General features: G+C 41.1%; 1 protein-coding gene across 3 annotated transcripts in view; it reads left to right on the top strand.

Moving 5' to 3' along the window:
* The window catches only part of arl15a (ADP-ribosylation factor-like 15a), an 87,660-nt gene that overhangs the window by 45,396 nt on the left and 14,732 nt on the right, over nucleotides 1-27,532 (top strand). For all 3 annotated transcript variants that reach the window (XM_058071696.2, XM_058071698.2, XM_058071693.2), the window contains exon 4: nucleotides 1,406-1,614. In XM_058071696.2, coding sequence (XP_057927679.2) covers nucleotides 1,406-1,614 — 209 coding nt within the window. The remainder of the gene's footprint in view (nucleotides 1-1,405; nucleotides 1,615-27,532) is intronic.

Here is a 27,532-nt window from a genome sequence, read left to right as displayed (position 1 = left end):
TTAGTCCCTTTCACACAGCCTATAAAAGCTGACTTTTTTTCTGGCTTTTTCCCTCGTCAGACATGGAATGTGGCGGCATAGTTGACCATGCAAATTTGGCACATAATTGCTGTGTGTTGTGTCTAAAATGATTGCCTCTGCCTGACAAGTATTTCATACATCACACCAGACAGTGGAGCTGATGTCATCATACATCAAATTATGTGATGATTGTAATGGGCGATGGGATCATTATGAATTTGATCTGCTCTTTTGTGCAATTTTATTTATATTATCTGGACACTACACTGGGGCGGCACAGTGGTGTAGTGGTTAGCACGCAGACCTCACAGCTAGGAGACCAGGGTTCAATTCCACCCTCAGCCGTCTCCCATGCATGCGTGGGTTTCCTCTGGGTACTCTGGTTTCCTCCCACATTCCAAAAACATGCTAGGTTAATTGGCCACTCCAAATTGTCCATAGGTATGAATTTGAGTGTGAATGGTTGTTTGTCTATATGTGCCCTGTGATTGGCTGGCGACCAGTCCAGGGTGTACCCCGCCTCACGGCCGAAGACAGCTGGGATAGGCTTCAGCACCCCCGCGACCCTTGTGAGGAAAAGCGGTAGAAAATGAATGAATGAATGAATAACACTACACTGGAAGAATTAGCGTATTACTTAGTGTGTAAAGAGAAGTCCACAATGCCAGGACCATGTTGTGAAGTTTAACTGTCTTGTGTTCCAAGCAGTTTTTGCTGTTTTATACATACCACACATCTGATTAGCTGTGTTACTATGTTAAAGTGCACACAGTTAATTCAGGCAATATCCCATTTTGGTGGGTTACTGTATAAAAGACAAGGGTCAATACATGTTGGATCTATTGTTACCACTGTAACTCGACTCTTACCTTATAAATGTGATACATGCAATACATACAGTGCATTTTAAATCAACGTAAACAATGATTGTATTTTTACGTTCTTTAATAATCAGCAGTGGAACATAGGCAAGGTTCAGGAAAATGTACCCTTCTGCACGCTACACTTCTCCTTTCTCTCTCACTTCTTGCCTTGTCATGTGCCATCTTGTGGCTGTTTTCTTGGCTTAAAAGCAAGTGCTCTGAAGTGTTAATGCATTAGTGGAGAGTTGCATCATCCCATCCTTTTGCCGCTTGTGTAAATAACTGTAAAAGACATGTAAATATGTTGTTAGGATCAGGTGTTCGGGATGATAAAAACTTCATGAGTTACTAGTCGTCATCGAATCTTTGTCACTTCTTTTGGAAAAATACTTTTTTGGGGACAGATCTGTTTTCAACTGTGTAATGTATACAAATGTACATTTTTTAACCTACCAGCAGTGAGTGACGACAATGACTCCTTCTGAAAGTTGTCCATCTAATGGCGTCACGTCCTTCCACAGGAGCTGACAACATCAAGAAATATTGGTGCCGCTACTATCAGGGGTCGCAGGGTGTCGTCTTTGTATTGGACAGCGCTTCATCAGATGAGGACCTTGAGGCGGCGCGTAATGAGCTGCACTCGGCCCTGCAGCACCCACAGCTCTGCACACTGCCTTTCCTCATCCTCGCCAATCACCAGGACAAGCCCGCTGCAAGGACGCCAAACCAGGTAAGCTCAGGCCTTCTCAGGCCATCACAGCACTTAAGTTCCTGGAAGTACAGTATGTACACGGGAGTTTGATCTATAATGAATGAAAACAGACATTTTTTTCTCTAATCTGCTCTACTTGTAAGCCGGTATTTAACTGACATTACACAAGCACAACCCCAAGCTGAAGTGCACAGGATATAGGCTATCGATTTATACCCTTGGGATATCATCACCATTATGTTGGCCGCATGTGATGTGCTCGTCCGAGCTGTGTTGTTTGATGGCCAGTGATGGATTCATGCAGGAATGTGCCACTCTCTGCACTGCACTGCACCGATCTGCACAGTGACTGAATATTGAGATGATGGGAGTGTACTAATATCTGGGGCTGCACCCACCAAGTGGTGGATTCGTGTGTGAGGTACATTTATCCATTATGAGCTCCTTTTGTAGTATATCCACATGCTCAACACGGTTCAAGAACATGTGTTTTCTTTGCACTCACACTTCAGCCTTGCCAGTAAATTGTCCATGAAACAGTTTTTGGGCTCAGGAACACAAATTCTCCCAATTCCTTTTTTATGTGCCTGCATGTTTTTGAACCTCCCTAGAAGCACATAAACTTGTTTTGCCATTTGGCAGATGATTGTTCACCATGTACGTTTGATACCCAAACATGACAGAACATATATACTGTAGTTATAACATTCTACTGTGCTTCTCTTTGATTTGATTGCAAGATTTACATGATTAAATATCCTCGAGTACAATGTGGTGTACTCATTTTCTTTTGTCTTGCTCAACAAGTTGTTGGAGCAATGCTTAAAAGACACACAGGCATAAATGTCATGGAATAGTCATGGAGTAGTAGGTCATGTTATCACCTCCCTGCAGAACAGAATTAATCACTCTTTGTGGAGGCAGGGATAAAAAAAAAAACCAACAGGGATAGTCTGTTCCACCTTTCCTTTTCTCTACTTCCCTCACAGGAGGAGTCTCCTTGGTGTAGGATGTTATGGCTAGCATTCCCAGTGCAATTCTCGCTCCCATTAAAAAAAAAAAAAAAAAAAAAAAAAAAAAAAACCTGGAGCCTCACTTTCTGAAAAATATGTACACGCACACATACATCATCTGCCGAGGACTATTTTAATGTCTCTAAAGGATTCACAAAGACGGATGCCTGCAGAGAGGGCCATCTGTATTTCCTTGCATAGACCACCGGTGTTCCAGCTCTTAAGGGATGGGAAATCCGCACTGGGAAATGATGAGTGAGAAAAGCCCTCTACCACATTGTGTTATTATGACTCAAAGTAAATACCTCTGAGCCAAACCTTTTGACTGCACCTCAATTGGTTTAACTTATTAGTATGGATTGATTGCATTTGTGCACAAGCCACAACAGTCACGTAAAGCCACTAATTTCATTGATGTTTTAAATTGAAATTGTTTGCAGTGGAGGTGACAACACTGCTCTCTTTGTCGGGCTCCATAACGTTGCCTGTTAATCGAGCTTGTGAGCGCCATGCAAGCTGGCTCACTGGTCTTACTTAGCGTGATGTGTCCTTTGCCATATTTGACCCGCCTTTGTATCAATTTCTGGAAGTATTGACTTTTGGGAACTGTTTGCAAACACTGATGACACGTGTGACTGGGTGATGTGGTACCGCCCATAGGCCTTATTTGCACTTTGCCAGTTCAACATGAATGACTTACATAAAGTACTTCTGGGTAGCAATGATGGCTAGCGTCACTGCTGATGCACTACATGTGCCTTGCTCAGCTACATCAAACCCATCATTGGCACGTTAACTTTAAAGCTCTGATGACCACGATGCTGTTTTTTGCATTGTATTTATCTCGGATATTACCGACTCACAAATTGACTTTTAAAGTAAAAATATTTTACACTTCACAATATGTGCAGAAGACAAAAATACACTTGTCCATTATGTGGAAAAGAGACCTGACTTGCTGTTGGAGCATACTTAAATTTTTTTTAATTAAGTCTTTGTCACTAATGCTGTTGGTATTGTGTTTTAAATTGCATTTGTTGAGCGTGAGTGTTGCCATGCCCTTTTGTGCACATTGTCACTGACTCATGACTGTGTCACTTGGTATTCAGTGACTCACAATAGAAGCGTTGCTGAGATGAAACCAAATCCGTGACCAGTCACTGGCCGCACCACGTGCTTCCTTGCCTCCGTGCAGCTTCCCGTCAATGAAGTAATGACATGTCTACCTACAGATGATGTTGTACCTCACACGCTTAACAAAGCAACAAGGAAATAGTAAGTGGCCGACTGCTGGAGTGTGCCAGAAGAAAGCAGCAGGTCTCCATATGTTAACCAAACATTTGCTCAGCAATCTGCAGGGGTCTCCTTCTAGGCTTTATTTTCTCTTCTCCTGAGGTTCCTATATCCTATATCATGCTACTACTTCATGCTTACTTTAAAGGGGGCTTCACTTTCCTTATTAAAGGGGATCTATTATGCTTTTCCCACCTATAAATGTGGTTAGAATGTTGGATTCTCATCTTAAATGATGCCAAAGTTTCAGATAATGAGGTTTGTGCATTTGGAGTGAGCCCCGAAAGTAGTTTGATTGGAGTTGCAGATTCTATGTAAAGAGAAAAATATGGGATTGTTTAGTGAGCATCGGCAAAGCTGGGTCAAGATTTTAAAAAATGCGGACCTATGTCACTCCAACCAGCATCTGATGAGGAACCAGCAGCTCCTAGCCACTTTTCAAGTAGCTTTCCAAAGGGTTTATTTATTTTTCATCAACTCCTATACAGACAAAATTCGAAAATTGGGTTTGGCAGTAAGCCGGAAGTCCTCAAGAGCACTTGGGAGTGGGACCAATCACAGAGTGAGCGTGCCCGGAGGCGGGCTTTGGGTGGAATAAATTAAAAGAGACAGTTTTGGAAATTCAAAGAAATAAGGCTGGAATAGGTGCAGATTTTGGAAGGTCTAGAAAGTTTTCTGTGTGGGTTATACTGTGTAGCTGCTCTATAGGAGTCCACAACTCAATACAAAGGGCTGAAAATGAGAATAATGCATGGAATGGGTTTAAAAAGGTTGTATGTATTTTAATATATTTCAATTTGCAACATCTAAATGGTAATAACACCATAACACCAGTCATCACTTTCCATATTAATAAAATGTGTATTTGCTTCTGAATTATAAATCTCCCTGCTGTTGTAAATTATTCAAAAAATAAGAGGTCCTTCCTCAATTGTTTGTCTTGGCATGACTTATTGATAAAGGTCAAAATGCTGTGCTATGTGCTTAATATTAAATGAAAGTGACACTTAAGAGTAGCCCGAGTTACATGTCTGAAGCATGTCTCACGACTAGTGGCTCCAGTCTAAGTGCCATTCTGACAAAGTCTGCTTTTCCGACACTTAATCAGCTATCCTGTAGCAGCTTGTGAATGTGTCACATTTAGTATGGCTCACACTGTACATGAGAGTCAGTGGACTAAAATCTATGAATTGTAAATCTCTTTTATAATCAAAAGTTATTTATTACCAAAACACAACCAGGGCACAAATATATCTTTGAAGACATCTTTTGGCTGGAGCTGCTTTTTTTCCTGTCTCAAACTGTTTTGCTATTGAGAAGTCATATCAAATAAAACTCCATGCAGCTTCCAGCTCTTTTTTCCAAGCGACCTAAATGATGTCACATGTATCCTATAGGAGATACCATATAGACCCAGTGTGCTATGTATCTTTTCATTATTCATTACAATTTCCATTAGCTTTTTACTCGTAAGTCATGTTCAGGGTCAGTACATGTTGTTTTTCAGATGTTTTGAGCTTTGAGGCCTACTTCACTCCAACTTTTCTTTGTGGAAGCTTTTACTTTTTTACATTCTTTATTGGGTCAGGTTGTGTTTAGGGGAGTAACTGCATGAAACTACTGTAATTTAAGAGAATTGTTTTGTTGTTGAAACAGATGAGGTGTTAGAGGTTGTCGAGTGGAAACAACCCTTCTGTAACCTTTGTGTTTTTCACATGCGATGGCCAATTTCTATATCAGCAGCTATTCTAAATCACTTCCTAGATAAATGATATGCGAACTGGGTTCCATAATGTAATATAGAACACCCTGTTATCAATGATCATAACCCTGGGAACACTAGTCTTGGCACGGTCTTAAAATGTTCGAAAATTCTCAGTCTTAATGGGATACAGGTCAGGATTTATATGTACCATATGTAATAGAAAATACAGCCTAGATCTTGATGAATGTAGTATTCCAGTGTAAAATATATATTCATTATTTAGCGGAATGGGTTCATAATAATCAGTGGAAGTTAATATCATCAACTCATGGAAGTCTGGATTGAGAATCATACTAAAAAAAAGTGAGACAATCAACCTCATCAACTTCCTGAGACAACAGATATTCTCCTGAGGGATCTTCTCCCATACCTGGATCAGGGCATCAGTCAAATCCTGGATCAGAGGTACCCGATGGGATTCAAGTCCGGAGAGCGTGTAGGCCATTCTATTGCATTGCAATGCCTTCACCAGTCCTATTGGGCATGGAATGCCCTCAAGGTTGTTACTGGAATCCTCTACCACTCCTTTCAGGATGACATCACTGGTGGAGCTGGTGGTTGTTAGACACCTTGCACTTCTCTACCTTCCCTCTCCGCTTGAGAATGCCCCATAGGTGCTCATATGGGTTAAGGTCTGGCCACTCCATCACCTTCAACTTTCTGAGCAAGACAGTTGACGACTTGGAGGTGTGTTTGGGCTTGTTACCATTTTGGAAAACTGCCATGCATCCCAGTTTCCTCAGGGAGGGGATCATGTCCTGCTTCACAATGTCACAGTACATGCAGGAATTCATGTTTGCTTTTATGAACTGCAGCACTCATGCAGACCCAAACCGTGGTGCTAATACCACAGGCAAGACACAATTATCTTGCTACACACTCGTGTTGTCATACATGTACACAATAATCTGATTGTCTGATATCAGTGGTTAGTAAATCTATACAGCTGTACCAGCAGCACCCTGACCATAAAGTAAATCAACGTTATAGTTCTTCAGTAATGTCCCTTGAGAATATACATAGAATATGAAACATTGGGGGTGTACTCACTTTTATGAGATACCGCATATGTTTTGCCTTTTTCATTATGTACAAGTCAATAATACATATCGGTAATTGCAGTACTGTGGCATTATCATTGGTAAAACATTGGGACAAGATATGGTATATCGCTATATCAGGGGTACTTTGTGATTTTCACTTGAAGTTAATTAAAGTTGGGGTGCCTCTGTGCAACCGCTAAACAAATGGTGGAGACTAATATAATGTACATGATACTGATATCAACCTTGTGGGATTTGGTTGATCGTTTCGATAAATCTGTCATCTAAATACCTTCATAAACCAGACTTTGACATATACTTATTAAAATGACGTATCATACAGGATGACAATTTGAAGTATATAGATGTGAGCGCTCATAGTCATCATTCAGTGTATAAAGTTACAACCACTGATTGAAGCCTATAAAGAAAACCACATTGTGTCAGTCAAGTTCTGACTGGGATTTAGACTTCAGAAATTTGATTTGCCACCCATATGAGTGAAATTATGTTTTGGGACAGGGATTTATTGGAACATATGAATTCCTCTAACCACCAAAGATGGCAGCTGCTTTACAGGTTGTTGTAAATGTATGACTTGAAGGCCTCTTGAAATAAACCCAAATTTAGCAGGTCTAAATTCCCCTCTGGTGATGACACTGTACACGTATGACGTCCCTGTATTGGCCTCCTTCTCACAGTAACCACTGTGTTGACAGAAAAAGGTGGCTCATTTCCTCAACACACAAACACACTGGCTTCGGCCAATGTTGTCTTCTGCAGCATTCCGTGTTTACAGCGTCACTATTTGGGTGTTTCTGGCACAGTTCAAGCCAGGGGTGAAGGAAGGTGCCGGTCACCCAATACGGCTATGTAGACCTATTAAGGCCTCACTGGGGCTCTCTGTGCTAGTGGTTCTGGAGGAGTTGGAAGGAAACATGGGACATAATTCCTTGTTGACATCAATCTCCTGCCATCGGGGGCCCAAGGAAGCTGGGTAGGAGTGGAGGGGAGGTCACCCTGTTGATTTAACACCTCAACAAAGCAGGTCTGTTTGGATGGTGGAACCTAATGGACTGCGTCCACGAGAGGCTGTTTTAGAAAATGCTGTCTGTGTTTGTGGTTAGAAGTAGACCTCTCTGTGGTTATGTTAGCACTTTTGCTAACTTAGGAAGAGGAATATGAGACACTGAAACTGGTGGTACTCTGTAAGCCCTAAATCAAATCAGAGATGGGAATAAAGGGGAGGGTGGACTCACTTTTGTGGAAAATAGAAGGAATGACACAAATGATGAAGATGGAAAGATGAAGGGTCTGGCTTGTATATCCAACCTTAATACCCATGACGGCAGCTCCTCTCTCAAATCAAGAGCTTGAAGAATCTATGTTTGTTGTCAAAATCCCTAGATGACAGGACAGATCCCCCTTGGTCACTCTTTCGAACCCAAGGTAATGTGGTCCTGAATCATCCCTTTAAACTTTAGTCGAGCATGAGGAAAACAATGCCTGGTATGAGTTTGAGGACATCTGTTTCCACTGTACCAAATCAAGATCATCTTCTGTATTGTGGCAGAGTTGCAGTGCAGAGATGAGCTACATCTCAAATGTGTCATAGCCTTACAGGACCAGAAAGTGGTGAAGTACCACAAATAACATAATCATGATTACACTCTATGATGTTTTTGTAAAAAACAACACACGCTTTTTTTTTGTCACAACTTCCGCACAATGTCGACATCAGTGCCAAGAAGGAGAATAGAGACGGTGACGGGGTTTTCAACGCTTTAGCAGCATGTGTGTAAACATATCATTAATCATCAATTTGCCATGTTTTGACAGAAGTAGTCAGTGACGCAGACAATGTGTATGCCGTCTAAGGACATTTTTTCTCTTGACTCCTTTTGATGGCTGACACAATCACATGCCCCATTGAGAACGCATTTCGATTTTCTTTGTCAGGAAGCATGTAAAGATTGTTTTATCGTGGTATGATTATCATCTGAATAAGCTTAGCTCGAGTAAATTAGGGTTGATCCTAGTGCTTTTGAATTCATGCAGCGTGGAGTGGAAATAGTCTTTTTCCGCGAGCCAACGTCACCAGATGTTCTGGCTCTGACTTAATTCATTGAAAGAATTTGCCAGAATGTGTTCACCATTCAAATTCAGAGAAAGTCTGAATATGACCCCCACAGCACCATCCATACTGTCAAACATGAAGGTGGAAAACTTCTGCTTTGAGTCTGTTTCTAAGAGTCATGCTGTGAATGTTCTCATTCATCCAGGTCATTGTATTCTCAGGGCATTCAATTGATCGCAACTGGACTGTTCTGCAAAGAGTCCTATTTGAGATGTGTGCAACCCCGATGACCGGCCACAAGATACGTCTGACCTCTGTGCTGGCCCATAAGGGCTTCTCCCCCGAGTACTCAGCCATGTTTTGCTTTGAGATCAAATGCTTTCCATCAATCAAATGCTAATTACAGTAATTCATTTACCTTTAGTTAATGTAATTTGGGTTTTTTTTGTACATTCTCTCACTCTCTGCTGCAGTAAACCTACCATAAAAATTCTTTATTGTTATTATTCATCTTACAGAATCAGCAAGGGATCACATACTTTTCTCCCCACAGTGTAGGCAAGGCAAAGTATAAGCTAATTATACTCTAATATTGTCTGTATAATTCTTGGCTCTCTTAGTATACATTTTTGCATACCTGCATAACACACTTGTTTTAAATTGATTTAACCCACTTGCCAAGGGACTGCAGATGGAAAGGAGCTGTAGCTAAATCTGGTTTACAGTAAGTGTGTGACGACATATCGAACTAAATCGAGTATATCGAATAAAATCCAGCCATATAAATGTCTTTCAGCGGTCGTCCTGAGTCACCATTTTAGGAGTACCTCCTGAATGGCACAAAGTGGCAGACAGTTGGGCGGAACTTATGCCGCGGAACTCACAGGTGAAGAAAACTGAAACAACTGCGCTATGGAGGATGCAAGCAGCTAAATAGTAAAATCAAATGTGTGGACTCACTTTGGTTTTCATAGTATGGATAGATGAGACACATCTTGATAAGGACATTTTAGTATGTAAGAAGTGTCTCAGGACAATACGACACAAACTTGCACAGTTCCAAATCACAGCTGAGGAGAAATGTTGCTTTTGAAATGACCAAAATACGGCATATATCACATGTTATCATGAATGTGCCCGTTACAACATGGATATGAAACCATAAAAGTGCAGTTTTCCTTTCAAAGATGAATGTGTTTGTCTCTGTTAATAAAAACATAAACTAGGTGATGGAGACATCCTGATCAATGATTGGTTCGACGGTCAGTGACAGCCATAGGTGACGCCTCCGCTGTCGCTGCAGATTAAGAGGGTGGCTGGGTCATAGTTAAGGGAAGTAATTGTTAGCCAGCTTTTTTGTCTCTATTTCAGTAAGTCTGATAATAAAGGGGGTGGAGTGGTGCCATAGGGGCTGAGCCCTCTCCCCGTTTGATCATTGATCTCCATGACCCCATTTGAATGGTCTTAATCTCTCAGTTGACCTCCTCTAGGATATTTTAGAGGGAGGGTGACAGGGGTGGATGTTTACTGGGAACCATCAAGAGTGAGGATGCTGTGGCGAAAGTGATTTGAGGGAGGTGGGGCATATTTTTCCACTTGAGTTGAGAATGGTGTAATGGCCCTAGTGGGAGGTCAGGGGATGCTTGTGTGACAAGTGCCAATGTATATTTCAGACATGTAACTTCATTTTGGGCTACTTTTTTTAATTTTTATTTTTACTATTTATACATGGAAAAACCCATTCATTGCCCCACTATGGACGAGCAGGAGCAGGTATATATTTCTTTGCCGCTGTTGGTTTCTGTCTTTGTTTGAAATGTTTTTATTTGTCTTCAGGGCTCAAACTGAATGTTGTGACAAGACTCCCATATAATACAGTAAAAATTGGCATCTTTTAGACATACTTGCAAATGGTGATTAATCATGATTAACTTGACACCTGTGATTGTGATTAAAAATGTTAACCATTTGACAGCCCTGGGTTTTAGTAGTGTTTTCTTGCTTGAAGACCCTTTGACAACTGTGCTGTGCGTATGACCGCCTGTCTTGGAGCCTTACACTCGGTGCACTGCAGTGTACTGATGCAGTACTTTTCGACCTTTCTTCAAAGCAATCAAAGATCCATTCAGCTACAACCATCTCTTAGAACGGGGTATACTGACAATTCAGCATTACCCGAGGCGTTTGATTATAGAGAATAACACACAAGTTTTATTTGAAAACAGTTTTATGTGTAAGCTCTACCTTGAAAAGATTTTACAAATCACAGTTTTTATTTGGGGCAACTTCACTTTTGATGAGGATGATACATTCTGGTGCAGTCTTTATTTTCAGGATTTCATATGCATTGTAATAGTTTTGTGCAAAGGAGGTGTAAACACCATAACAGGAAGAGAGGGGGATTTTGCTGAGAGGATTGTGTTTTCATTTCAGTGTCTATGGAGTTCAGGCAAGGTAATTAAGTCGCTGGTTTATTTTGTCTCTTCGTCAGGACCACCAGATGAGCGCCGGTGTTGTCAGACAAGGTGTTTAGCTCCAACACGCCCAATCATAAGCAGCCTTGCAGATGTGCATGCTTGTGTTAATCAGAATGTTATGTCTCTGCTATAGGATTTGTTGCTCGTTGTGTGATCAATCCACCAGCAACATCAGGCATGTATTTTCTATGTCTGTATGACGCCATCGGCTTCATCTTCAGCTGGAAAGGTTTTTTAAAAAAAAAAAAAGTTGCACAAGGTCACTTGTAAGGAAACCGATTGCAGTTGATGCTAGCCGGAAAACCACAGCGCTGGGCGAATTGTGATAATGACAGACGGAACACTTCCTGGCTTCTTGTTTTGGTGGGAGATAGTGATCTCAAATAGCGTTACCTAAGATTGTCAGTCCAGCCTGCCACAGAGATTACACCTCTGAGGCTGAAGGCAAAAGCCAGAGAGCTGGGGAAACATAAATCTCCAAATGAGACTGGTACTGTTGCAGAACGCGTTGCCCCAGACCTTGCCTTCCACTTATCTTGCTACCAAATCGTCTGGGGTTCTTTTATCTACATAGCAATGCTATCCAGGCCACAAGTTCTGCTTGGTTGTTTTTTTTTTTTTTTTTAATACATACCTCTTCTCTGTAGGTGTGTTCCAAGACCACAAAATGAATTTTCACAAAGTAGACTGATGGAAATCTTCTATGATGATCCTTACTAGTGAGATCGGAAGCCAATTATAGCCATATTGAGCATCCTGTTACTCCAATGTTGTCGGCCTCTAACATCAACACTGACTTGTCCGATGTTGGTGTATGTTTTCTAAGATGATTAAACACTGTAAACTGGGCCCACACACACATACACGTGCTGCACTGTATATTGATGCTATGTCGATCTGTGCTCTGTCCAAAGCCTTTTACTTCGAACATCTGCATTCCTTCATGGCACAATCACCTCCAGATGTTCCTGTCTTACACTGTACCCCCACACGCTCCCCACGCACACACTCTTAATTTGGTTACATTTCCCCACATGAAGCCATTGTGCACCTAGATTTTATTCTCGTTCGACAGCTTTGACATCTGAACCCCCTTTAAGAATGTTTTGTGAAAATATTATTGTAACATAAATTACACTTTCTCTTTGTTGGAAAGACAAAAGGCAGTTTTGGTCAAGACCTAGACACAGAGACACATATCAAACAATACTTCATAATGTACACGGTCAGGCAAAATGATGTGATACATTTGTAGGTTAAATAAAAGGCAAATAAAGTAAAGAAACAAAGTGTTTTTATTTTGTAAAAGTACATGTAATGCCATTCTGTTTCATTATGTTTTAAAAATTAAATCAGTTCTGGCGGTGCGAGGTCGGCCGGTTGATTTTCGTTTCAATGCAGATCTACTAGCTCTGAAGTCTAACCCATAACAAGATGGTGTTTCGAGCTGGTACAGGATCATATCTATCAAGATTGAAGTGCAAATTGAATGCTCGTTGTGTTGCAGTTACAGATTTGTTTGTTTTGATAAATGTTTCCACAGTGAAAGCACAGCAACTGAAAAAGAAATGAAAAAAAGGGCATTAAGGGCACTTTTCGAAAATAACACTTTTTTTGTTTCTTTATTTGCCTTTTATTTAATCTACAAATGTGTCAGATCATTTTGCCTGACCCTGTATCTGATGTAGTATGTACTCTAAAGTTACATTGGGTGTGTTGTGGAGTGCATTTAGCTGTGCAAGAAATTTCAAGCCAATGTGACTTATAGGGTCAAACTTTGGGGTTCAATACCAGCGCCACCATGTGGTGTATGATTCAGAAAAATAATAGTACAGGCAACACAATCGTGGTGTACGTTTTGCCAAATTTTCAACCTTTTGTGTGCAGCGGTTCAAGAGAAGAAGAGTTAGCTTACACAAACGCATGCAATCATGGGGTGTCCTGATTTTTGTTGGATTGCAGCGCCATTTCTTCATTTTGCTCTCCATTCTTGAACCAACGTACCCCCTGCGATGGCAGACATGACTGATCTGTGGGCTTGTCAGGTACCATCAGTGCAAAGCTGGTGCCATGTGACGCCTCCGGCAGCTTGCCAAAAGCTAATTGTGCTAATTGGCGAGCGCCAATCCTGTAACAAGGCTTTGAGGGGCGACCCACCGACACAGATGAAAGCGTGCAGATTTGTCTTGTGTCAAGGACTTGCGGGTAATCAGCGCGTCCAATGACCTGCAGGCCAGGAGGGCAGGCCCAGGACCAGGACAGTGTGGCCCGTCTGTGGAAGGTGAAGCAAAGGGACATGGACTCAAGACTCTAAGCAGACACTGTGGCTTAATTTGGATTTAAATTACATTGGAGGATCCATTAGAAGCTCATTTACAATCTTCACATGAATTAGAAATTAGCTGGCCTTTGTTGCTGCTTTCTTGTTGGTTATAGCTGAAAAACATCTTTCTGAAAAAAACATTTAATGTAGACAAAGATTGATCCCGAAAACAGCACAGACTAATCGCCATTTTCTTAATTCTGTGAGAGCAAAGTCAGTCTTGTTCTTTTGTCTGTGGAGTATAAATAGTGCTGTCTCTGTGTTCATTGATGAGCCCAGAGACCAGACATACCTTTCCCAAGAGCTTTACCAGTCACCAGGTCATTTTACTTTTGCAGCTTTGGTTGTCTGATAGCCGTAGTGGGGAGAGGTGCAAGGAGGTTGGCGGTGTTTCTACCATCTTGAATGGCTGTCTTTGTAGGTGAACGATGAACATGTGCTCATTTGTTGCCTTGTGTTCATTTCTGAAGTGTATGTTGTATTATTTAATAGATATAGATTTGATGTTTATATTATAATTATACATTTTAACTTTAACATCATGTTAGGTTAGGGTATCCACTGAAGATTACCAACAAAGGGAGCGAGACACAGGATTTTTCTCACATTTTGTTCTCACAAGCAGGCTCTAATGACATATTGCCCTTTTAACATCATTAAACAATCATTTTTACATAACAGGAGACCTGGGACCTTCCAGTGTTTAGTATGAACACATGCAACTCTGTCACACTCACAACAGTATGTCGTGTTTGTGTTTTTAACGCTTCCCTAGCAATTTGTACATTTACTACGGTGCTACTGTGTGCAGCGGAGGCAAGACAAAGCGTAATCAGAGTGGACAAGCAGGTGGTGCGACATCGATGCCCCGACATGCATATTACAGCTTTTTTGTAGGTTTGTGTGACAACATGAAGTGTTTTTTGCATCACATGGTATTACAAGGAGTGAACTTGATTTAGAAATGTAGTTCAATTCACTTCAACTCTGTCATCAAATGTGAAATAGCTAATTGTGAAATCATATCAAATTTCCTTCTACATACTTGGGTTGTATAATGTCTGAACCATGACAGATTCCCGCTCCCCATGTCCATTCATCCACATAATAGGGTCATTGCTGTGATGATCGGCAGTAAAATGCTGCTCAGGTAGCTGTAATCATATATTAAAATGTAACAAAGCAGAAGACTCAGGAGGCAACCACATGGTGGTGTTACCCCCCAAACTCAATGAAAGATCAAACGCACCACCCGCTTTGACTTTATCACACCTCTGACAGCTCATGTCGGAGGGGTTAATCTGCGAGTGCCAGAAATCAAATGAATGCGCAGAATACTTGGCATGTCACTCTTCCCCAGCGCGATGTAGCCACATGAACATGTAAACTGTCTGAGTTTTGCAGACATGGCTGCAGGGCAGAGAGAATTACACTGTCACACAGAGGATATGGAGCTGCCGTGACATCCTCTTGGCACATAGTTGAAGGCCATCCAGGTGGAAATCGCTCTGCTCTGCCAAGAGCAAGGTAGGGAGGGAGGCGGTTAGTTGTGTTGCATCTACATCAGCAAGGATTGTCTCGAATGCGAATCATAGTTGATGTTACCTGTTGTAACTGTCAGACGCAAAGGAAGTGTTTAGTGCTAATCTTGTGTAGATGTTTTTTTTTCTTCTCTCCCTTTACTCAGTTTGCGTTCTGCTATACTGTATTTTACTTGTCTTCATAGTTTTGGGTGTTGAGTAATAAATCAACCAACACATTTTTCAACAAATGATTAATTTGATGTCAATTTTCAATCGTTTGACAGGCCTAGGAAAAAGACATGAATAATAAGAGCACTCCCATATGGAAAATAAATCGAAAAAACTGTTACCTTCAGTTTTCTTTCATAAATTGTGCATCATATAAGGCTTATATGATTTTGGCCTCTTTGCATTTTGTTATCATAAAAGGTTCTGGTAAGTGCCCAGATCATACAAGTTTCTCACATTGTTATGTTGTAATTTATATCATGTGCATGCCCATGAAAATGGAATAATTGGACATGTTTCTGTGTTTTTGTATTTTCTTCTGGCTGGCACACATGGACCACAAAAACCCCTTTGGGAATAAAGCCATGTCTCTGTGGATAAGCTATTTGTGTAATAATTAATCCAACCTCACAACATCTGTTTTCATGTTATTACTCTGTGCCTGTTGCACATATGACGGGCATTGTTTTAACTCTGTGTGTGTTTGTGTACGTAAAATACATTGGATGAAGGTGTACAGAAACATACAGAAAGGTTAGAAAATGTTGGAAGTGGTTTGTCTACAGTTAAAAGAATTCCCTGCTCTTTGAGTGCATACACTCATCTACTCACCCACGTGTCCAACAAGCATAAACATGTAGGTCAGCCATATTTCCATTGTCTTCACTCGGGTGCATTGTTATGAAGCACATAAACAAATGCGGTCGTACTAGCTCAACAGTTCTGCTTAGTTTATCGCAAATCTTTCCATGCGCCAAATGGTTGTCAACACTGCTACTGAGATGGCAGCTCCTCTCTTGAACAGTAGCAGAGGGAAGAGGACCGAGGTGGAGAACAGCCAGACTGGCTTCCATAGTGGTGTTTAGTATTGTCTATGCTGGGGTGACTAAACCTTTTCCACCCAGGGCCGACTATGGAAACAATGAATGACAATTAGCCACTTATTATATTCTTAACCTTTTCAATTCCATGTCGGTCAAGATATGCTCACTAATAGAGCTTCTTGGACCCACATAATGTCGGACAAACACAGCTCATTAGCATTAAAGCTAAGGTAAGCGGAGGTAGTTGTATTATCAGCACAATGCTTAACGTATAACATTGATGAAAAATTCTAGATTGATGCTTCAATCTTCATACTCCCTTTCTATCCAAGTTTAATAAATAAATAACTAAATAGTTTCAGAACCAAAAAAAACCTTTTGGTGTGCAGAATTTTCTTTATTTCATTTATAACTTGCACCAAGTTTGACCTTAATTCCTCCAAATTGTTCCCTCTGGAAACAGTTTGGCGCTGTTTGTTGGAGCTGGATGTGGGTGGTGTGAGCAATGCAAGGCTGCCACCCTTCACCAGTGTCCTCATCTGTCCCTGTCTGGGCCGCCCACCCCTCCACCTTACTCCCGCAGTGTCCTTTCCGAGGGCCAGCTTGTCTGAACCCGAACAACAGTTCCATTTGTTCTGCCAGGGATGGGAATGCACTCAGCCATCTTTCTCGGTGTTTCTGCCAAGACCACTGGATGCCAAACCTGTGGGTCTTACTCATATGCCAGCTCTTTTTTAATGCTCTCTTTTCACCCTGTCTGCCTCGGTCTGCGACAGTGTCACAGTATCTGGCGCAGGGTCTCGAGATGGAGCAATCTGTGTGGTTACATGACGGTGAACATATCAAATAACATACCTCACAATCAAAGTTGGCCATCCTGTAAAATTGTTTAAATTCACTTAATGTGCAATTAAAGAATCTGTCATCTTAAACATAACAGGATCCATGCAAGTCGTAAATCGTGATTATTCCTATCTTTTGAGTCAAAGTATTGCTACACTGAATTACTTAATGCCCCAAGGCATTCTCTCCTTCCAACTCCGAAACAAATAAGTAGATATTTTCAAAGCAGTTCTATGCAGCCATTGTTCACTGCAATAAAATAGGCTGTGGACTATATGCCTCATTGCCCACCATTCCTCCATCTCCATTGTGTGTGAGATGGATGAGTGAGCGTATGTAAACATACCACATCGGGTCACAGCACTGTCCACAGCACACAACCAATATGGGACTCTTCAGAATGCTCTTGAAGTACTTAAGAAAACACGTGCTGCCGATACCCATCTACAGGCCACTCAAACCAGTCTTTGTTTCTCAACTCAGATGAATGCAGCACAGAACTGCAACAGGAAAAATTAACATTGAGTAATAGTTAACTCATTTAGTCAGATATTTTTCAAAATACAACCCCTTCGGTATTGGCCATTTTAGAGTTTGATTTTTTAAAGCACACACAATATTGTGATCCATGGTTATATAAACATGGGACCTACCAAAAGAAAAATTTGCCTACCGTCTTTAATCAGAACAAAAAGTTTGTTTCTACCTTTTTCCGTTCTTTAGTAATAAGCAGTAGAACATGTGCACAAGTGTTTCAATATTACTTGTATTATCATTCACAGGGGTGATGCTATACTGTAGTTGACTGTCTGATGGACTTCTGCCTGCTAGCTTCCTGCGAGACAGCTTTCATTCTTGTCATTACCTTTTAATCTTGTCACACACCTACGATTAGACTTTGACTCAACAGCTTTCAGCATTCCGTGTCAGGAACAAGAGTGTAGTCCAGCCCTGATACTTTGTACACATTTTTCGTACACAGCACTTATTTTGACCCGTGCATACACTTGTACCCGTTGCTGCTCTCCAAGTAACGTCAAAATTATTTACAATAAAATTACAGTTTGAATGCCTCAATTACTTTCAACCCCAAAAACACTCCTGTTCTCTCTTTAATTATTAGCGTTCACTCACGGCGTGGGAAGCTAACAAGCTAAATAGTTGACAAGAGACCTTGCGGTTGTTCTCAGAGTTGACATCACATGCTCAATCTGTGGGTGTCCAAAGTGCGACCCGTTGCTTGTTTGTTATTAGTTCACGGCACATTGTAAAAATCAAATTAAACAAAAAACAACAGCAAAAATGTGAAAAATAGGTTGGCAGGTCTGTCAGTGCCATCAGCAAACAAACATCACAACAGAGACGGTGGGAGACAAGGCAGTGGCAGGGAGGGCTGCCTAGGCTTAGCTCAGAGAATGAAGAAAAGAGTGTAATCTGCTCTGTCTGCTACATTACCCTTGAATGAGGCCTGAGCACGTTGGCGGACTCACAGAGGATGCACTCTGGCCTCGGGAAACAAAGAAAGGGACACAGCCAGTCACTTTGTTGCGCTTTTGCTTCCACGTTAGATTATATGGACAAAAGTATTTGGTCACATACACGTACAGAAACTGAAAATGGAAGAAAATATGCACTACTTAGACATGTCCTTTGGCTCATAATTTCCATTCTATTTTAGGAAAAGTTCTGTAATCCCGATCAAACTGTGAACTATGATATCGCTTCTATAAATGATAATACAGTTATACGGACGTTTGCGAGGCATTATTGGAAGCACACATGAGAGGAAAACTCCACTTTTTTTTATCATCCACAACCCTTATGTCATTGAACATGCATCTTCCCATTTTCATTGCCGGCTCAAGAGAAAAAACAGTTAGCACGAGGGATCTAACAATGTATGTCATGGAACACACCTATTTCAATTATGAAGTCTTCTAAAAAAAAAAAAAGTTTGCTTCCAGAACGTGTTTCCTGGGTGTATTGAATTTCCCAGAGCCCATCAATGGGAACTAACGCTACTTCTGTCAACAAAAGCACCTGTCTGTATGAATTTGGTTGTTTCTTTCAGTTTTTTCATGATTTTGGAGACGCCACAACGGATCTTTGAATGGTAGTGTGAATGGTTGTTTGTCTATATATGCCCTGCCATTAGCTGATGACCAGTCCAGGGTGTGGCGTCCCAAAGACAGCTGGTTATGCTCCAGCATAACCGCGACCCTAAGTGAGGATAAACGGCATAGAAAATGTATGGATGGATCTTCATGTGTACTATATATCACATATTACGACGTGGACACCTACGGTTTATGTACAAATTAGGGGTGGTACGATCGATATAACGCGGCATTCCGCCGATCAGCTCCGCCCTCCACACCATCCAGCACAAGCATGTCTGCCGAGTGTGAGACTTCCTAAGTTTTGCACCCTGCATTTTTTTTCTCTTTAAATTTGGTGGGTGCGGCTTATATTCGTGTGCGATTAATAGTCCAGAATTCACTGCATTTCGTTGTCATGTGTCTCAGCTTTCAAGATTGTTCATTACAGAGCAGCAACCTCCCAGAGGTACTACAGATCAGGGATTAGAAACCCTGTCCTGTCAACATACACTGAAGTCTACATGCCCACTTTTTGACTCTTCCTCTTCTTTTTTTTTCTTTTGCTTACTGTCATGTTGTCAGAAGAGCAAGGCGAACCATCACCTGTTTCCTTGTCTCTCATGTTCATATCTGTGTCATTGGGCAAACACCCTGTAAACAACCAGACATTTGATCCATGCGCACCATCTCTCTCTACTTTTAGAACCAAGCTGCCTCTTAATGGGGATGTCCGGGCTGGCATTGACATGTCCGGACTTGTTGGCCACCCTTTGCCCCCAACCAATAACGGGAGGGGGGGCCCTCCCTGTGAATCACAGGCATGTCTTGTAAGGGATATGTTAACCTTTCAAGCACGTTAGCTGGTGTTACCCTCTGCCTTTTTCTTGACAACAGTTACTATGTAGAGGATCTGATTATAGCTCTATAGTGACATATTCTGTGGTTGTGCTGTCACGACCGCAAGACACGTCCATGACCTCAGTGCAACATGATTATGTGCTAGGCTTAACCCAGGGCACCAGAGGGGAGTCAAGGGTCTGCATTCCTCTCTGTGTGTATTATGATCTCATAGACTCCAGTGACATTGATTCACGTTTCCTTGATCTGTCTCTGAAGGGTGATAAATACCTTTCTGCACATCAGACAAAATAAGAGGTCAAAATTCAGTTGGAAAAAATGCACCCGGTTCATGCATTTGCACAATTCAGCAATCTTAACTGCTCCTACACATGCACAGGAAAGCTGTACTCCCGTTGTATGTGCATAACGTGACACATTAAGCGGATGAGGTGAACATTTTTGGTATTCAGATGAGCAGCTCGGGGCTAGATTTGATGCGCCCAGACATTTAAAGATATTTTGTTCTGCAGTGCGAGACTCCGAAGCACAGCTATTCAGTGCAGACAGTATTGTGTGGGACTTGGCAGACACCCCCTGAAGCGTCTTTTGAAAGAGGTTACCTTGTTTGCCCCTTGAGCTATTTTCGCTCAGCCTGTGTCTGGACTCGCAAGTCTGTGAAAATACTCCTTACTAACCTTATCTCCACCTTCCTCTCCTCCATCAGTGTCTGTCATGACGTCACCAACACCAGGTATCCAAAGCAGACTGCGGTAAACGAACGTTTATTGAATACGAATTATTTACACACCTGCTTTGCGGCACATTCCTGATTACATGGTCTAATGGGATGGGCACTTGAAGCAGGATTAGTTAAGCCTGGGGCTCTACACCTGAACCTCAGTACAACTCCTATGCAAACATCCTCCTGCTCAGACAGAAAAGGTTGTGGAAAAGTTTGTTGGCCTTTTTTCGGCTTGTTTAGATATACACACCGAAGACTATGATTGCCAGAGAGTTGTCGTCCTCCAAGACTTAATTGGACCTGATACAAAATTAATTTTTGGTACCACGCTTGGTGCATATTGTTTTTTATTTTATTTTAAATTTATATACATATATAAACATGAGAATCTGTCCTGTTTTCCATGCATCATGTTATTAAATCTAGTCCCTAAGTGGGTGGTGGTAATTGTTGTCAATTTAGCACCTAAATGTTTCTCTACCAAATTTCCTAAAACCATATTTTCATCCTTTTTAATGCTTGTGGATAAGCAAGCACCAATTTAGAGCATTTCCCCCGGTGTGCCATGTTGCATTACACCATGAAGGAATGGTGGGCTGCTAGACTGGCTTGTTTTTGGCTGGCATTTTTAAAATTAGTGTTAACTTTATTTTATTTGAAAAGAAAATCTATTCTTTCACAGTAAGTCTAAATTAGCAAATCATGTCACATTAGATCAATGAACTACATTACATCACGTGTTCTCGCACGTAGCGCATGATATCGGCACTCGCACAAGCGTCACAGCCCCTCGGCACAAAACCCACGATAGCGAGGCCATGAACAAAATGCGTGGGGAGATGACTAAGCCCATGGAGACCCGATGAGGGGATAATGGTGAGATGTTAGAGGTCTGTAATGTGATAGGACCAGAATGATCTTCTGGGTGTTTGCTCGCAGGGGTTCTGCACAATGTTGCACCCTGCGTCACAAACACGTCACATCACTGACATTCTCTCAGGACACATTGCAGGGAGATGCAGTGGCCAAATGTAGGTTCGAGGGGCCATTAACACGGTATGTGACTTGGTTTTAAGGTCAAGGCTCCGTTCATTTTTTTCTACATTAAAAGAGAACAAAATGCAAAAAAATTAAATTGCTTCGTTTGCTATGTTTGTTTCTTTAGGTGTCACCCTTTTCAAATAGGGAGAGAAAAGGATAGATATTCATCATAGATACTGTAGCTTATGAAATGATTAAGGAAAGCAAACAAAGCAGGAAAGAAGGTGTTCATATGAAGTACAAATTATGATTTGTACTAGTGATAAAGTAAAAGGAAAAAAGTGATTAAAATATTATTGAAAAACTAATAGCAGGTCAGGTCTAAATAAATAATCATTTATTCATTTTTTACCGCTTATGCTCATGTAGGTCGCGGGAGTGAGTGCTGGAGCCTATCCCAGCTGTCTTCGGGTGAGAGGCGTGGTACACCCCGGACTAGTCGCCAGTTCTGTCACATATAGACAAACAACCATTCACACTCACATTCATACCTATGGACAATTTGGAGTCGCCAATTAACCTAGCATGTTTTTGGAATGTGGGAGGAAACCGGAGTCCCCGGAGAAAACCCACGCATGCACGGGGAGAACATGCAAACTCCACACAAAGATGGCCGAGGGTGGAATTGAACGCAGGTCTCCTAGCTGTGAGGCCTGCGTGCTAACCAATCGGCAGCGATGAAATAATCAGTGTTTATTTATTTTGTGTAATTGTTGTACCCCACCGGAGGAATGCATGAGCTATATTGGATGTTGAGCAGTATATACCTGGCCACATACTGTACATCGTGGTTGTGCATGACCACTTATTTCTATTTGTTTTCTATTATCTCTGTGTTTTAAGCGCGAAAAAGCCATTTTATGCACTTGAACATTATGATAACAAACTATACCCATTTAAATATATTTTAATTGTTACAAAGATGGTTCAGAATATTCCTATTTGTATTATGTGTCTGGCTGTCAATGAGTGTGTCTCCAAAATATTGATTCGATTCATCATTGGCTGCCCTTACTTCAATGTGGGACCACGCAACTTTTCTAGGATTTCTTCACATAAGCTGAAAGTTTGAATTGACAATTGTATCAGGTGATCCCTCGGTGGAACATGTTACATCCTGACTCAAAACGTCTCATGCCTTTCTTGGCCTGCTAAAATGTGTCAGATTGAGTGCTCAGATTGATTTATTAAATTATGTGCTTGCTTAGAGATGACTCACAGTTAAGACGGCCTTGCATGACCGGTGGGGTGAAGTCATTTATAATAAGTAACTTTGATTAATTGTTTGATTATACATTCTGTCAATTGTTGATTAAGTATGATGTCGGTAGCATCAACTGTCATATCTATCACTATGACATCTTGTCAAAACTGAATGTTATTTGCAATTTTGACATTCATGGGTTCATATTCACCTGTGTGCATGGATGTCGGTAGGTATGCTGCCAAGTAAACAACGGCACTGCTGCAAGTCCTACCCTGCAAAATCTTTGAAGACAATCTCATGTTGAATCTTGCCTGCCCGCTCAGCATCTACAATCCACGGGGCACATGAGCATGATTTAGATTTGCAGGAGGCTGATGCCGGCAGATAAGATCAAAATAAATGTGTTAAAACAGAAGGTGAGTCATCACACAATGACAGAACTACGTATTGTATGCTGCTTAACATAGAATGAGTGGAATTTTTAATATTTTATATATATATATATATGTATATATATATATATATATATATATATATATATAGTTTAACCTCATGGCGGCCGCAACTTTCATATATCAACAAATTTTATTTAAAGGTCCTGTATTATACTACTTTTCAACACTTTTAAAATACAAAATATGTCTCGGAAGTCCTACTGTAATATATTAGAAGTATTTTGGCCAAAATATAGTATTGATGCTGGAAATTAGACAGTGTCCATTTTTAACACAATACACTAACGTAATAACTAACTAACATTTGCTGTATCACATGCAATAATATAACATGGAGGGGTAGTGAGGACATTAACACATAACATCAATATGCTAGATTAGCCTATTCACTGAAGAAAAACCAATAAAACTCATGTTTGTAGTTCACTGAAGGTTTTATTTTAATATGTGTAGCAAAGCCTGCTTTTTTTTGTTTTTCTGTGAAGGACGGATTCACTCTTCTTGCTAGGAGTGGTCCTTGGGTTGCGTGCAAGTTGCGTTCCTAGACTTTCATGTAAGTCCAGTTTTGGTGTACAAAAATCAATATTCATTCATTCATTTCCTACCGCTTATCCTCACGAGGGTCGCGGCGATGCTGGAGACTATCCCAGCTGTCTTCGGGCAAGAGGCGGAGCACACCCTGGAATGGTCGCCAGCCAATCACAGGGCACATATAGACAAACAACCATTCATACTCGCATTCATGCCTATGGACAATTTGGAGTCGCCAATTAACCAAGTATGTTTTTGGAATGTGGGAGGAAGTCAAAGTCCCCAGAGAAAACCCATGCATGCACAGGGAGAAAATGCAAACTCAACACAGAGTAGAATCGAACTCGGGTCTTCTAGCTGTGTGGCCTGCGCGCTAACCACTCGTCCGCCGTGCAGCCCCAAAAATCAATATGATAATGTAAAGTTATGCGTACAATTAGAATTATGTTGTAGCTGCCAAGAGCTCCTAAGGATTCCCCCACAATATTCATTTCCATTTGTGATTTAAATTGTCTATTAAATTCACAAAAGGTACAATATAATGAGGCACTTTGGATCAAATGATGATCACAATCCATAGACGGAAGTGTCTCGTCAACCCCTGTCCTCAGTCACATTTGTGCACATGGTGAACTTGAGGTCCTGGCACACGTTGGGTGGTGGCTGTGCTCTGTGACTCATGTGGCGCCCAGTGTCTGAAACTTTCATCAAATGTCTGGCACATGGTGTGTGTGTGTATGTGTGTGTGTGTGTCATCGAGGCCGGTGACGCGTGTGGCTCTAAATTCTCCGTCGTCTGCTGATTGGCTGCACGGTCGATGAGGCACAGGTGAGGGCCAATCAATGAACCATTTGAAGGAAACAACACAGTGTGAGCAACTCTGTTACCAAATGGCTCTAAGTTACTTGTTCAGATCACCCTTATTATACCTTGCACTTGCGTCACTACTGATGGGAAATGTTTAATTGTTGCCAGCTCATTCATAGTTTGGAACAAAGTGAAAGTTGCACATTAGTCACTGAATATAAATAAATGTGTGGATGCTATTCAGTTTTGGAATTATTTCAGGGGAAATTGAGCACTTTGATTGAATCCAGGCTCATTTTCTTTCAACTTTTTATTTTATTTTTTTTATTTTTTATTGAAAAAACAACATCAAGAAGCTCCTGTTGTAAGATGAAGAGTCTTAGAAATGTTGAATTAGTCATTGGAATTTGTCGAGGTGTGGGATCAGAAATAAAAAATGTGAGAGGGTTATAAATCATTGGCGGTTTAAAAATGGAAGCTGTTCCCATACGCAAATATGTCACCTTCAAACTAATGGCGGAACATAAAGTTGTTGCTTGTGCGCCTTGCAGACCATTTTTCCAGGGATCATACTCTGGCTCGGAATGTCATGTTGAAATTGATGTTTCCCTCCAATGAGCCTCAGCACCAGACCCAGGGCTCGACAATAACGATGTACCGATGGCCCGGGGCAAGTTAAAACAAAATTGGGGCAAGTAAATCCAATCAGTGATATTCCCGTCGGGCAAGTGCACTTTGGCATGCCGTACTGCCAAGAGTTTTTTTTAAAGCGGTTCTTGTTGGGTGTTGGTAAAACACGGACTGTGTAATTCCGGTGGTAATTTGCAAACCAATCCTTGCAAATTTATTTAGACCGCGGTCCACAGTCTGCGTTTTACCCACACCCGTTCTTGTTCGTGATCAACCAATCAGCGATCGTTTGATTACGAAAACATCTATCATGGCGTCCCTGCCAACATCGTTTAATTCTTCAACAACTTCTGAAGGAAACACCAAAAAGTGATGAAACGGTGCCTCCTAAACAAGTATTTTATTAGCGGCAGCAAATCAAATGATGGCACAGGTGAGTGAATCACATTGCTGTGACAATTTGAAGTGGTCACAATGAAACACCACCGATTAGATCCAATACCAAGTGCTGATTTTGCACAAGCTACAAAATCTAGCGGTTCCATTTCTCTGTGTATTTTTCTCACCTTTGCTTCACAAATTATTGTCTGACCATTGAGTATTTTTTGTGGATTAAAAACACTTTACTAGTACACAAATGTGTCTATTCAATAATGTTTCATTGTGGTGCACAACTTATAAATATCACTGCTTACTAACCATACTTTTATTTATCAAGGCAAAGTGCCTAGAAGTGACAATCCAGATTTCCATGCTACGTCATGATCTATGTAGGAAAACAACCACAAGAAATGATAATCATTTCATCTTTATTTGAGATTCTCATGTGATGCCACAAAAATTAGATGATATCATCTAAGTCTTTTGAGCCCTGAGATGTAGAGCCCTGAGACCATGATGTTACTACCAGCATGTTGGTAGAAATGGAGGTTTAATATAATATCCATCCATCCATTTTTTATGCTGCTTACCTCACTCGATTCACTGATATGCTGGAGCCTGTCCCACCTGACTTCAGGTGAGCTATATAAGATATAACAATGAAAAAACAAAAGACTTAACCTTCAGTCCAATCAGTAATACAAAATAATAAATAGTGCAAAGCCCCTTAATTAATGACAATGGCAAAAATGTGTCCAATTTGCTACGTGGTTGCAATGAAAATGCTGTTAGCTTGGAAAAGTAAACAATGGCGTACTCAAAATGCCATAACAACACTAACTGAAACATTTCGGACTCGGCATGGTGTTTTCAATACTCACTGTATGGGGGAAAATGTATATTTACTGTGATGAGTGGGTATTAGTGCCATTGTCAACTTAAATATACATACACCAAATAGATTTTTTTAAATATACACTTTGATTCAAAGGTTTAATTTAAACCAAACAGACGTGCATTTGGTGTGCTTGCTTACTTGTGAAAACTCATGTTTTTTACTAAACAGTTGTCATTTAAATATATCCCTAGCAGGCTTAATCCACTTAATCTATTCTTGTTAATGCTTCATGTCCCACTTTATATGACTGTTGCGTTGACCTTTGCTCTCCCTCATGCCTCATCATAGGCATCAGCTCAGGTCACTTCTACATCGTCATCAGAGTAGCCCACAAGAGATAACGTCCGAGTCCCCCAGTAATGGATTGCTGCACTGCTGTCAAATGATTCAGCAGATGTCTCGTTCATTCACTGGCTTTCTTTTGCCTTGAGAGACTTGATCAATGTTGCAAAACCCGGAGTGAGCCAATCTCAATTTTCCCTTTCTCTGTGCACAGTATTGATTAAGAAAACTTAAAAAAGGGGGGGGCTGGGGGCTTCCTGCCAGTCCTGTAAAGATGAGATCATTGTGCAATGTCACCTATTCTTTATCAAGCGGACAGCCAAAAGTTTGAAAGTAATGAAAATTAGCAGTTGAGTGCAGTCAGCATTTTGAACGTTTTATTAAGTTTTACCATCGCAACCTGTCTTCATGATGCCAGTAGATGATGAAATGTGCTCTAAAACTTTAAATGCTCAGCTGCAGCACTGGCGTGGAGCAGAGAGGATCCCCTGGCCTTTACAACCGCTGTGTATGCTGAGTGAGCAGGCCAGACTGTTGGGGGGGGTACTACTGTGGGGGAGTAGGGCTTGAACAGTAGGAAAGCAGACGGCCAAAGAGGCAGGAGGAGGGTCAGG

This window comes from Doryrhamphus excisus, linkage group LG3, assembly GCF_037039965.1.
Source record: "Doryrhamphus excisus strain RoL-2023G ecotype Guam linkage group LG3, RoL_Dexc_Guam_v1.1, whole genome shotgun sequence".
NCBI lineage: Eukaryota > Metazoa > Chordata > Actinopteri > Syngnathiformes > Syngnathidae > Doryrhamphus > Doryrhamphus excisus.
The sequence above is the reverse complement of the archived record's forward strand: the minus strand, read 5'-3'. Positions and strand labels throughout refer to the sequence as shown.